Source organism: Lathamus discolor, chromosome 3 (assembly GCF_037157495.1).
Source record: "Lathamus discolor isolate bLatDis1 chromosome 3, bLatDis1.hap1, whole genome shotgun sequence".
Lineage (NCBI taxonomy): Eukaryota > Metazoa > Chordata > Aves > Psittaciformes > Psittacidae > Lathamus > Lathamus discolor.
The window spans coordinates 82626779-82640925 of record NC_088886.1 but is presented as its reverse complement, the minus strand read 5'-3'; the positions used below and the strand labels follow the sequence as shown (position 1 = coordinate 82640925).

The window sequence follows — 14147 nt, the reverse complement described above, 5'->3', positions numbered from 1 at the left end:
TGAAATGCAGTAGCCTGCCTTGTCCAGGATTCATCCAGACATTTCCTTCCCTTCCGGGCTGTGTGATTTCCTCTTCCCCTCAAGTGTGTCTCATGGTTCAAATTCACTGTTTCCCAGAATGAGTCCTCTGTGCACAGAGGCCCCAAGCAGGGTCTCATACCTCCAACATTTGGAGCATCTGAGCTCCTTGCGTGCCAGTGAGGTGGTGTTAGTCCTATTTTAGAGGTAGGGAAAGAGAGGCACAGGGCAGTCGAGCATCTCATAGGAGAGTCAGCAGCGGGGCTCTCCCAAACCTCAGGCAGGCCGGCTCCAGTGCTGCAGCTCATGGCAGAGCTCACATATAACCTAATGGGGTGGCTGTGCACTGATGGGGAGGCTCTGGGCTATTCCAGGACCCACTGGCCACAGCAGACCCTTCATGACTTCACTCCAGCAAGAGCCTAAAGCCGGCTGATACCAACCCAAAGCAGTCCCTTAGCCGTGTTAATTGCCCCCATTTCAGGATTTGTCCTATCAGCTTTGTTCTGCTCTGTTTTCTCTCTTCATAAAAAGGAGGAAAACTCAAATCTCTCATTTTTTACTCCTTTATTCCAGTCTCGCTTTCTTCCCATGGTCTGGCCTTAATTTAGCAGACACTTCCCAAGCCTGGAGGATAAGTGATTGCTTTTTGGTGGCTCGCCTACCCCTTGCATCTGGGTGACTGCTTTCCCTCCCGTCTGAACGACTGGCCACCAGCCCACTGAGCCATAGTGGGGCCAGGACAAAGCGCCTTGCTCACAGGCCTGGTGCCAGGGGGCTCTGGCCCCACATTCCCCACCCGAGTTAATCCCTGCCATTCCTGCGTTAGGAAAGCTCCCAGATGTCTGTACTCAAGGTGCAGATTCCTCCCTGCGTCAGTGAGGCACTCCGCACGGTTCAGGCTGCAATGGTGGAGTGAGCCATGCCAAATAGATTTGTCAAGTCTGCCGCAGCTTGATTTGGTGCCATGAGGAGTAGGGAGGGAGGGAAGGGGGTGGACAGACAGGGACTCTCTATTCCTCTATATATGTGCAGATATATATGTGTATATATATATACACACACACATATATATACACACACATGCATATATATATATGCACATGCACACATAGGCATATGGGGTGTATCAAACACTGCTCTGAATTTCTGCTAGCTGTGTAGGCCAAAAGCAAAGCTCTGCCATGTTATAGGTAGGTCAGCTAACATTTACATCTTCATCAGGGAACTCAAGAAAGAGAAAATCAGTGAGTGCAGGAGTGGTGGGGAGGGGATGATACTCTGCAGAGGACGGGGAGCTCTGACCTCCTGTCTTTCACCCCCTTGCTTCCCCTCCCTCCAGTGTTTCTGAGGAGAGTGGAGCCAAGCTTTTTCCCTGTGGAATGTGATGGCTCACCTTTGAGGCCCCAGCTGCTGGCACTCACAGCACAGGAAGCTTGAAAGGCAGGATGAAGCAGAGGAAAAGAAGATTAATACATGCTTGCAGCAGGCAGGGCTGGCTGGGCTGTTACCATGCCAAGCGCTGCTGCATTTCTGGGGTGGATGGCAGTGGGAAGGCAGGAGCCCCACACTCACACCTTCCCCTTCCTGACCCATCCCTGATGGGCTTTCCCCCTGCCTGGCAGCCCACTCCCCACAAAGGCCAGCCCAGCACAGACTGGACATCCTCCTGTTGAGGGGGCGATGCTCTGTCCTTGCCTGGAGCATGGGACCAGGGGGAGAAGCTAACTCGGTGACCTGGCTAGAGGTGCAGAGCTGTCTCCCTGTGTGTCTCTGAGAGAGGAGATGGGGAGGAGAGCAGCCACCACTTACTGCCCCATACTCGTCCGTTACTACCCAATAGCACATCCTTATGGGACAAGGCCAAACAACTCCTGCCCCAGAAAGGCTGTTCTGGCTCTTGCCCTTCCTGCTGCATCCCCCACTGCCATCCGGGATTGATGGCCCCAGAGGTTATCTTCTGGGTGCAGACACTGGTGTGTGTGTGCCGAGATCTTATCTAGTGATTTGCAAATGTCTTTAAAAAACAGCCACTCATTCCTGAACGCAAGGAAGGAAAAGAGCACCTGGCAGGATCTGACCTTTTAGTTTTGGCCATTTTCTTCACCTGACAGGATCTGACCTTTTGTTTTTGGCTATTTTCTTCAGACATATTCAACTATGAGGATTTTGTTGGAAAACAAAGTGCTCATCCATTCTGATCCACTTCCTTCTTTGTAGGGTCTTGAGTTCCAGCTCCTTTGTTATTTGAGCCACTCCATCTTAGTAACCGTGGAGATCATCTCCCGGGATCATCTAGTGTGGTGAGGGACTGGATGGGTTTCAGGATTCGTGTTGGGTTGGCACTGTGATGGGTGCTCTCGCTGCCTCCATTGCTTTGTTTGTAAAATGGGAGGATGCAACTGAAACATTTGCTTTGAGAACCTGTAGAAGTCACTTGGTGACAAATGGCAGCAATATCCAGCTGATACACGTTTTCTGTTTCCTACTTTTTTTGATGGCTTTGTGCTTGCTATCAGCTAACCTTCCTGGGTGATATTCCAGGTGGATGCAAGAAGGCAAGTTGAATTGCAGCAAACAACTGAATATCTCAGCACTCCATGGAGTTGGAGATGTCAGAGGTGTTTGGTGCTGGCCGGGAATATTGAGGATGATTCTTTGGAGACCCTTGTGCTTTCTCTTTGGATCATTCCTCTGTCCTTTCAGTTCTCAGTGAGGTCACCTGTGTTTACCTACCTGGGGAGGGAGAGAGAAGCTTTATCTTCTTTATCTGAAAAACTCAGGAAAAGCTTGCATGATCAGCCAGAAGGCCACAAGTTCTGCTACACAGAGACATCACAGCACAAAGGCTTTACGCAGAAGCACCCCCAGGTCCCAGCCTGCTTCTGCTGTTTTTGCAGGCAAGACAAAGATGTCAGGCTTTGGGAAAGGCAGCCCTGCACATTCACCCTTGGTGCAGTATCAGGGGAGGATTACAGCCCTGGCTCTCCTAGTGAGGCTGCAGCTTTGTACTTCTGGGCCTGATATCTCCTTTGCAGGCTAACAGAGTGGCTCTCATCCTGTCCCTGGTGACTCCCAGATGTGAGTGGAGCCTCTCAAAGACACAGCGCTGGCAAGCCTAGCCCAGCATGCTGTGCCGTGCCCAGACGGCTGTGCTTCATTGTGTGTTGCCAAGTATCATTTTTCTTTTAGCTCCTTGTTCCTGGATTTAATAAATCCAGAACTATCCACCCTCCACTCAAGCCAGAATCCTCCCACCATCAAACATGCACCATTTTATGCCTTCCCTATCTGACAAGGAAAATAATCTCCCCTACTTTTCTCCTTCATGCTTCTCTGTCTAAATCCTGAAGCCCTAATCCTGTTAGCATGCTCTGTTCCAGGGCTCTGTCTCCACAGGAGTAACATAATCCTGCAATAAATCTAGTAGGTCCAGAGAGACACATACATACGGATGAAGGCAGGGCTGCTGCCATCCATGGCCTTCTCCCCTGCCTCCCCCAGCCACTTTCTTTAGCTCCCCAAGAAATTACATAGCGGCCAAGCAGCACAATAAATAAAGCTGGAGAGCAGTTACCTCCTGCCCCCTCCGACTCGGTGCCTCTTCAACTTCACAGTGCTTTCTGTCTCCCTGTCCTTCATTCCTTTCACTCCAAACTGCCGTTGGCACAACTCCCATACCCACTGGAATTAGTGCAGCCTCAGAAATCCCCCAGTCACCCCACAGCGGTTCCAGCATGTCAGAAATACAGCGTAGAAGTGTTGGTGCAGAGGTGGCATGTGTGCGCACATGGAAAACTCTCCCAATCCTCCTCTAGCCTAGACATCATCTCCCACCACTTGCTTTCTGCAGCAGATTAATTAAGCGGGTCAGCTTTCATTGATTATCAGTTTAACTTTACATGTAGACTCTGCCGTCTGGACTAAAGCGGAAGTAAACATGAAGTACATGGGGAGGGGACCAGCAGCTTTTTGATGCAGCAGTAAAAATGAGTTCCTTGACTGCTTCTTGGAAGGTGCTTTTAATCTGTTAATGGTTTTCCCATTCATCTTTTAGCTCTTTCGCGCTTCAGCACGTGTGCATGTGTGCTCTCTGCTGAGTGTCTGTCTGTCTGTCTATCTATCTATCTCTCTATCTATCTATCTATCTATCTGCCTAAATCACAGCCAGATTTTTTTTCTTCCTGCTGGTGTAAATTACTGTGACTTCTTATACTTCGATGGTGATATGTTGATTTACACCATTCGAAGACTTGGCTCAAAATATGTGCTGAGTGGGATGGGAAGCAGATAGGATGGGAGGAATAGCAATGTTCTATTTTGGTGAGGGGGAAGAAATCTTTGCTTTCTTGGCTCTCCCAATTTCACACATTTTCCTGCTAGTTCTTCCCATGCTGTGAGTGCTAATTTGAGGCAGGATACAGAGCCTGTTCGAGTCAATGGGACTCTCTCCACAGTGCGCTTGGGCTCTGGGGTCGGTATTTGCAGTGCAGAGAAACTGTACACTCAGCAGCATCAGGACTTGCGGGCTTGCAATACATTTCCACTTGGGAAGGAGGCTGAGAGGCCAGGCACATGGAAGGACTCCACTTCTCTAACAGCGCTAGACACCTGCCCTCTGAAAATGGCCTTTTTCTGTTACGCTGAGCAGGGTGTGAAGCAGTAACTTGTTATGATCAGTTGGGACTTCTCAGAAACAGGGTTCACTGTGGCAGATCCTGCTGATGCAGCTGATCCTAGAGCTGGAACTCAGGTGCCATTTCTGCCCTCATAACTGGCAGTCTGGAGTATCAAGGCCCCAGTTCAGAGTTACGTAGCTTGTTGAATGTGATTTAGTCTGAGGAAATTACTGGGCCCCAAAGCTAAAGCAGAGTTGAGGTTGCTCTCCCTGGAAGCAGGTGGTTGGGACTAAGGTCGTGTGAGAGATGCTTTCAGCAATGCATGTGGTAGTGATAAAGTTTTTGGGCTCAGTCCTGCTTCTGCTTTCTGTCAAGCTTGACTTTGCAGAAGTCAGCAACAAATTACACTGGTGTAAACTTGGATTCTGGCCCCTGATGCTTGTATGTGCGAAGTGAGCTATAAAAGAACAAAACTGGAAATATGTTAAATCAAAAAGAACAGCAAACCTCGTCAGTGACTGTTAAAGATGCTGGTCCATATGCAACCTTTGGCTTGTGGAGCCTTCAAACTGCTGATGGTGGGAGGCAAAGAGAGGTTGCCAGGAGAAGTCTCCCTTGGGGCTTGCTAACCCCAGGCCTCTGCTGGGTCCACCATCAGGAGCCACCCGTGGGACAGAGGGACCTTTGGGCTGACCTGAAGTGCTGCTCCTTGTGCTAAAATAGTTGCACTGGCTCAGATAAACATTTCCTGTCCTCCGGTGTTAGGTTCAGAGGTAAGGTGTTGTGTGTCAGCTTCTGTGTTGACATAAAGCTGGAGGCTTTGCTGTGGTGTGGAAATACATCCACTGCAGCCTCTGTGTGTGTGCGTTCCCATAGGTTTACAAGACACACACACACGCACACATGCCTGGAGAGTGTTTCACAGTAACCACTCTTCTTATAGCCCTCCTGCTGGAAAAAAGGGTATTTGGTGTCTGCTGAGCAAGGAAAAGGATGGGAAGTGGGGTCAGACAGGGTAAAATAGGATATTAAAAACACATAAACCATGCTGTGTTGCTAAACGGTAGCAGCGTGATATATATTCTCCAGATTAGCATTTCTGCTCAAGTTCACGTCAACCCCAAATCCCAATTACCAGCCGGATTTGCAACCAAGGCCCTCTGTGGGGTGCTGCTCCCTGCCGTGGCAGGAGTGCCACCATCCTAGGCTGGATGGTGATGTGCAGAGGCAACCCAAAGCTGGTTGTGGTGCTGCAAACAGACACTGACCCTCTCTGCAAACACCCTTTGTGCTGGATCCTGGGAGAAGAGCAATGACATGTGCTGTCTGCAGGCCCAGAGTGGTGGGATGCTTATAAAATACTTCTTAAATGCTATTCAAGGTGAGAGGTCAGGATATCTCACTCCTTTTTCTGTCCCAGATCACAGGGATCTGCGGTTGAATTGTTTGACTCTTGCCTCCGACAGAAGATCGGTGCCAGAGATTGCACTCTCCTGCTTCACTCTGAGATAAATGTACTGGGAGCTCCTGTGCTTAGCACAGTGTATGCAGGGTAGGAGCCTGCAGAAGAGCCCAGCCAACATCTCAGTGAGGATGCAGCTCCTGTCTGAGTCTGGAGGATGCTTAGCCCTGTCCTGAGAGCCTGCGTGTTTAGAGGGAAAGCAGGCAATGCCTGCAGCCTTGGTCTGTGAGCTTTAGTGCTTTATGCTGGGGCAGAGAAAGGGTTGAAAATTACCCTCAGGTTGGGTATTTTGTCTTTCTCCACTATGGCTCTGCAGCCTGAAACAGAAACACAAGTATCCAGTCCTTGTCCAGCCCATTAAAATGGGCAGGAGGGGTGGATTCAACATCCATCTGGTAGTTATTGATTACAGCCATCTGGTAAAGCAGCAGCCTTTTCATATCATATCGGATCATAAACTCTCCCGAAAAGCTGTCTCTCTGTCGCAGGCTGCATGTGTGCAGGAGAGGCAGGGGCGAGGGGCTGGCTGGGACAGGAGCTCGTTGCCCCAGGCAGAGGAGGCATCCTCCCTGCTCTTGCTGCTGCTTGCACAGTGTGTCCCAGTGGTGCTCTGTGCAAGGATGTCAGCCCGTTTACCCATGGAGAGGAGGCAAGATCTCACACAGCATTCAGGGACATCTGGCCTTTTGCGTTGGAGCAGCTTTCAGTTTGGGGGTGACCTCAAAGCATCTGTGGCCTTATAGTCCGATTTACTGTGAGAGGCAGCAGGGCAGCAAGCTCCTGCTTCTCCTGCCTGAGGGAGGAGTCCATTCAGCATGCTGTCCGGCCAGCACCTCAGCATTCCCTGCGTGCCCCTGGATGCTTGCCCTGGCTGGAGGCTGGCCCTGCCCGTAAAGCCTCTCCTTGCTTTACCCTGCTGAGGTTATTTTGGCAGCTGATGGGGTTATTTCTTTCTCCGTGGAGAAGACGTAACCATATTTGTGCCCCCTCTCCTTTGCAGACATTTCAGGCCAACGAGGATGCCACGGAGGTGGTTCTCAACAAGATCCACAGCCCGGTGCTCACACGCTTTGTGCGCATCCGTCCCCAGAGCTGGCACAACGGTATCGCCCTGAGGCTGGAGTTGTATGGCTGCCGCATCACCGGTGAGGGTCCCTTCCTCTCTTCAGCCTCAGCCATTCTCTCTGTCCCTCCAGCAGCCTGTCCCAGGGTGCCGTCCCCACAGTTGTCATGGTTGCTTGGGGTGGGAATGGTGACACTGGGAGGCATCCATCCCAAGGCATGCACCTGGGGGACAGGCACCCAGTGCCTGGAGGCAAAGTGCTTAAACCTGCAGGGAAACCCACAAGCACTCCCTTGCAACTGCCCTGACTGTTCATGCCCTTTCCTTTCCTGCAGATTCGCCCTGCTCCAACTTGCTGGGAATGCTCTCAGGCCTCATCCCTGACTCTCAGATCTCAGCCTCTTCCACCAGAGGCTATGACTGGTCTCCCAGCATGGCCCGCCTGGTGAGCAGCCGCTCGGGCTGGTTTCCCCGTGTCCCCCAAGCCCAGCCTGGGGAGGAGTGGCTGCAGGTGGACCTTGGCGTCCCGAAGAATGTCAGAGGTGTCATTATCCAGGGGGCTCGTGGAGGGGACAGCGTGACCACCACAGAGTCCCGCTCCTTTGTGAAGAAGTTTAAGGTGGCTTACAGCATGAATGGGAAGGACTGGGACTTCATCCAGGACCCCAAAACAATGCAAGCCAAGGTAGGCACTGCCTGGAGCCGCTGTAAAATAAGCTGTGTTTCTGGCTAAATTTGGTCTGATTAATGAGGTCTTGGGAAACTGGCTGTGTCTCCCCACTAAAAGACTCTGGGGATTTGGGTTGTCACTGCAAAATCCAAGGTTGTGTCCTCTGGTCCTGCTCATCAGCTGTACTAGAGGCTGTAGTTCCACCTTGCACCGGGGATGGCAATTTTCCTTCATATCTTGTTGTGCACCAGACCTGGGGATGTGGGCATCACCTTCTGGTCCTCCCAGCTCCTGCAGGTCAGAGTCCAAAAGTTTTTGTCTTCGATTCTGTTTGGCACAAACTAATTACACATTCTAAGGGGAAAGGTAGTGTTGCTGTTCTCTGGAAGAGGAAGATGAATCACAACTTCTCTTCGGGAAATTTGCTATATTAAAGTTCCTTTTGCCATACTGGCATGACCCTTCAATTCCCTGTATCACTGGAATTCCCCATAATCTTTCTGCTTAGCAGTCTGGGAGTGACAGGGGGCTTGAGGAATAAATGAATTCTCTGCTACTGCCTGTTCTGTTTCTATGCAAACTCATCTGCTTCTGAAAATTTGGGTAAGTTTTAATTTTTCCTGATCCTACAAATGAGTCTTAGAAGGCCTGATGCTATCTATAGCCTTCTGCACAGACTTGAGTTCATGCATGGAAGCTAAAAAGCAGCAGTGCTTGGACTGTGAGGAAAACTGAGCATTCACACTATCCTAAAACATGCAGTAGCTTCTGTATTTGCCAAAGGACAACTGTGATCTTATTTATATGTGAAGCCAGCGGATATTCCCCAGGCTTCCCCTGCATGGCTTGGATCAGAATCTGACCCTTGGATATAAAGCAGAGGCCAAGTGAGATTGTGCAAGTTTCTTAGGAACAGCCTGTCTGGTCCTCTTGAAACTGAGGAGGAACAGCCCAATATCTGCTTAGCCGGATTCAATGGCCTGGAATCGGACAGCTAAAATATTTCAAACTGGCTGTGTCCTGCCAGACCCAAATTACCAAGTCTGGTGGAGAGCATGTGGGATGCACAGATCATCTGTCTTTTCTCTCTCTCTAGCTTTTTGAAGGCAACATCCACTACGATATCCCTGAAGTCAGGAGGTTTGACCCTGTTCCTGCACAGTACATCCGAGTGCACCCAGAGAGGTGGTCCCCAGCAGGAATAGGAATGCGCCTGGAGGTGCTGGGCTGCGACTGGACAGGTAGGAGCTCCTGTGTATCTGCCCACTGGCTCCACTGGGGATGCAGCAGGCACTAAACCAGCAAGGTGCAAGTGTAAGGTTATTTCTCTCCCTACTATCCCACCTCAGGGCCATGCCATGGCAAGGAGGTTGCAGCCATGAGGGCAGGACCTGCAGTGTGGCCTGACCCCATCTTTTTACTTCTGCCTTGAAAAGAACTGGTCTTGATGCAGGATGTAGCAGCATTGATTAGACCCCAGTCCAAGTTTTCACACAGAGCCCCATGCAGGGTTTGTTCGCAGTTCCCTTCTCCCTCCTTTCACATCTTTTATCTGGATGTGCAGGCTTTCCCAGTCTCTGTGTCAGAGAACATTTCAACTTTTTAATCCGGATGGACAAGACAAAAAGTAGGAAGAGAAGCAGAGGTGCACAAGAGGCATGCAGTGACCAGTACAGGTATCTTGAGCTGCCACAATAAGTCTTTGCTGTAAAAACAGCTGTCCCTCTCATTGGACCCCGTGTGGAAATCTGTTGCAGGCAAAGTTGGGGATTTAACTCTGTGCTGTCTCTACAATATCCCTAGGACCAGGGAAGTTTGTTCACTTTTGCCCACCTGTTTTTCACAAGTAGTATGCCTTGCAGCCACCACTGGTTTTAATACAGAGGGGAAACTGTCTAGCACACTCACTGGCATCAGTAGAGGTTGTGCCTCTGACCCTCTGAGGCTCAACAGTGATTGATTGCTCCCTAGTTTCATCCCCAAAAGCTAAAAATGCACCCTAGAGCTCACTGGGTCTGATGCTGGCTTTTCAGTGCCAGGGGCTAGTTGACCCTTTTTTTAATCTATTTTATTTTTAAATAATCTACTTACATCTGAATCTGGTATCCAGATGTCAGTGATAAGGAGGTAAGATTTCCATTTTATAAACACATCTGTAGAAGGAATTTTCTTGTAAGAATTCCCATTCTGGGAAGCTTAAAGGACACAGAGGGTTTTTTCTACCCTTTTGTAGAGTCTTTGCTACCCTTTGCTCCTCTGGTGTGCTGTGAGATGCATTACAAACAGCAAATCACACAACACACCTACACACAATTACTAATGATCATTTGTCACCTTTGAAGTCAATGGCAAATCTCCCCCTGGACTGGGAATCCATTGTAGATGATCTAAACTTTAAATCAAGATTAGATCTTAATTTAAATCTTACAGCATCTTTGGGATGTTGTAGAAGCAGGCACTGTGGCTTTCATGCAAGCAGCGGGAGCCAAAGCTCCATGCTGAAGTGGTCTCCATGCAAAAGTGTTCGGGCAGCTCCCACATTGCTGCTTCCTGCAGCTCCTGGGAGTCTCCCGCTGGCAGATCTCTGCAGGACATTGCTGGCTGGTGCATCACAGTGCTGCATCACTGCCACAAAGGGAGGCAGTTGCACAGTACCTCCAACCATGTGCATGTCAGCCCCTCCATTGCATTCCTCCAAATTAGAGAAGAAGAGGGGCTTGGCATCCTCAACTTGTGCTATTTTTGGTCCAAATTTTCTTTTACAGCGATGTTCCCACTCAGTTTCAATATCAGCAGCAACAGCCCATGTTTTTTCCAGGCAGGGTGCTTTATGGTCATTTCCCAGTCTGGCTAATCATTTGCACATTGTAATGTTTAAAACTCAACTGCCAAGTCATAAATATTCGTAGCTTTATTGATCTAGAGGCATTCAGCTTTGTAATCAGAGCTGGGCTTGTAATCTTGTGGCTTCACCATGTTATAAAAAGCATTTGTATCCATGATGCAACCTGGGGAGCAGAGATAGCCCATGGCATTATCTGCATGCTAAATCCAGGCTGGCTACGTGCAGCAGTCCTTGACGATGCCAAGATATAGCCCTCCTTTGCTGGGAGGACCCAGGCACATCACAGAACTGGCTCTGAAAACCCAGTCGCACTTCCTTGGGAACAAGATTGAGAGATGGATTAAAACAAGCTGATTTAAAACATTTTCAAGTGAGGGCCTAAGCCTGTGTTTACCCTGCCCAGCTGTTTCTATTTCTTATCAGCAACGACGCATCTTAATTACTGCGTCAAACAGGTAACTTAACAGCAACTGTGCATACGCACTAGTTGGCTAGTAACCCAAAAATCGGGAAGCAGGCAGTCAGCAATCGGCTTCTTTCAAAGACCTGCCAAAATTTTCCCTCTGAAGAGTGGAGATTGATGAATGTTCACTTGCAGCTGGTTTTCTCTCTTTTGAAGTTCCAAACATCTGGTTTCAATTGCTCAGTGACTTTGCATTTTGATCAGCGGTTACCACCGGTTGCACAGACACTTGCAGGGCCAGGGATAGAGAAAGCGAGCAAGCGAGACCTCTCTTTTTCACTTTCCATTTCACACATGATGTTGTCCTGCCTGCTATGTTCATTATCTCTTGTAAGTGTCGTGTTGCAGCTCTGCCATGGTAACTGATTCTTCAAGATATATTTCTGCAGCTTGTCTAGGGCAATGCAACACTGTTGATTTACATCCGCTCAGCATCTGTGTCCGTATGGGACTTGGCTTTCAAGGTCCTTCCACATTTTCACATTTCAGCTATAAATCTGAGTATACAAGAGCAACAGCCTAAAAAAAAATGTACCACCAGCTCTAAATAACTTGCAGCTTTTGATATGTTACCTTCACCTGCTGCTCTTTCTTTTTTCTTTCCTTTTTTATGGCATTTTTCTGTGCCTGGCTGCTTACAATTTGCTTCTTTGTTGAATGTGGAGGTTTATGGGTTTGTAACAAATTTGAACTTACAAATTAAAAGACTTTGATGTTGTTTGGTATTTTATCCTGAACAAAAGACAGCCACTGGAAAGCAAAAATAAAAAACCCTGAGAGTTTATGTGCAACCTGTTTAATAACAGGAAAATGAAAGGGCAGAAGGGAGCCTATGGAAAATATTCAATGTATTTAGCCATTTCCTCCTGCTTCTGGCTTTATTAAATGATATCCTGAAGGGTGCCAACAAAGAAACACAATCACACACAACTGAGCAAAGCAGCCTCTTTTTAAAAACGGAAAGAATCAAGCCTGCTGTACTCTAGTTAATGCACCCATAAAAGGAGAGCCTGCTGGAACCTAATGTCATTTACTGTTGATCTTAATATCCTTCCCTTTCTTGCTTAAATTTCCCCTGACACCTGCTTGGAGGTTGTTTCACACAGACCATGTTGGAGAGAGGGAAATTGGACAGAGACCCTTTGAAAGTGTAGTCAGGAGCCCGGAGTGTGAAACCAGATGCTTTCTGCAGCGAGCCAGAGCGCACTAGGGGATCCTCGGGGTCCGTTTGCGGTTACGTCATTTGTGGGTTTGAGTGACTTGTTCTATAAATTGGCACAATTGGTGGGAATGTTGTGTGTGCTTTTTTTAACGCGTCATGTGCCTTTCTGAAAGGAAAAGGCGTCTTGCCTGTGATCTCTCTTACCCAGCAATGACAGCCAAGCGGATTGCCAGCACCCGTATACATTAAAAAATTAAGAGGAAAAAGTAGCGTGTAAGTCTAGAGGAGAGCCTTGTCCAAAGGGAGCTCTAAATCAAAGGAACTCCCATATGGAAACAGCCGGTTCACTTGAAGTTCAAACTATGCTGACATTTCTAGCACGTGGAAATTTCATGGTATTCTTGTTCTATCTCTTCCTGCCATTATAAGAACACAAGAAAAAGGTTTTTTTTGCTTTGTTTCCTCCTACCTAGGCTTTTTATACTGCCTATTGAAATAGCATCTCTACTCCATTCTTTCTCAGATGTAAAGCCCACAGCAGAGACGCTGGTGCCCACTTTGAAGAGTGAAGAGACCACCACCCCATATCCAACTTATGAAGAAGCAACCGAGTGTGGTGATAGCTGTGGAGAAGAGGAGGGTATGTATCAGAGCAGCACATCTATCTCAGTAGATGATGAGTTAAGAGCTAAGCAAATACTCTTATCTTCCCATTAGCTCCTATACATGGGACTGATTCCTGGAAAGCTTAGAGTAATATTATTAGTGATAGGCCAAGATTAAAAAAAATCACAAACAAAACCTGCCAGAATCTGATAAGTTATATCAAGGAAGGATGCAAGAGCAAGAGATAGCAGCTAATTCAGTCTCTAGGGTACAAGACTTGACTTGAAGAGCTGCTCTCCCAGCCTCCTTACGTGACCTGAAGAAACTCACTTAGTGCCCTGTTTAGAACCACCTCCATTCCGGATCCCCTTGGCTTGGTGTCATAAAATCAGAATGTGATTCAGGGGAGAGATTCAGACTGCCTGGTATGTGGGGCTCCTTTTGCAGTGGTCACAACTGTGGGAGTAAATCACAACATGTAGAGAAGGCTGATGCCCTGAACATCTGTATGTTAAAGATCATCTTCCCTAATAACAGCTGCCTAAAATTCAGGAGGACAATCTGGGCTCCTTGTGCAGGCAGCAGAGAGAGGGAAACACCAATTTCAGGCAGGAGATTGTCCTTCCAGCCTTAGGTGGCTGTCAGATATACAGGGAACGGTTTGGTATCTCTGGCACTTGCCTGCCTCTTCTGACTGTAGAAGAGGTTGAATGTTAGTTTAGACTACATGCTAAGAGCCAGTGCTGGGAGGAACTGATATTTTCTGCCTCAGATTCCTCTGTGTAGAAGCAGACATTCTATTCTTCTGCTCCTTGCAAGGGAGATGTGAGCATCTAAAGCTTGTGAAATGTGCACATTAAGGGGAGAGGGCTTAGCAGAGCCAAGCAGGGTTAGTTGTACAGCGCATTGTGTAGGAGGTACATGCCTCTGGGCAGGACAGCAGAGCCCGGACCTCAGCACTGGGCCTGGGGCATATACACCAGGACTTCAACAAGACATGAGGAAAGGCTATCCTCTGAGAGAGCTCCTAAGGCTTCTGTCGTTTCAGCTTCCAGTCCCAGAGGAAAAAATAATGGGTTTTTAAATAAATACATTTTTTTAAGGATGATAATTGGCTTTTTCACACCTCCAATCAGGACTCTGCTGTAGTTGAGTTCTGGAAATGCAAGTTGCAGAAGTAGCTTAAAGGGACTGATTCTTATTGCTTTGCCTCAGTGATAAGCCTGTGCAACCCTGCTA

At 48.3% G+C, this 14147-nt stretch overlaps 1 protein-coding gene across 6 annotated transcripts in view; it reads left to right on the top strand.

Annotated features, from left to right (window-relative positions):
* Positions 1-14147, top strand: part of NRP2 (neuropilin 2) — an 88124-nt gene that overhangs the window by 38209 nt on the left and 35768 nt on the right. For all 6 annotated transcript variants that reach the window (XM_065670128.1, XM_065670126.1, XM_065670129.1 and 3 more), the window contains exons 8-11: positions 7100-7244; positions 7498-7847; positions 8929-9073; positions 12826-12942. In XM_065670128.1, the coding sequence (XP_065526200.1) occupies positions 7100-7244; positions 7498-7847; positions 8929-9073; positions 12826-12942 (757 nt within the window). The remainder of the gene's footprint in view (positions 1-7099; positions 7245-7497; positions 7848-8928; positions 9074-12825; positions 12943-14147) is intronic.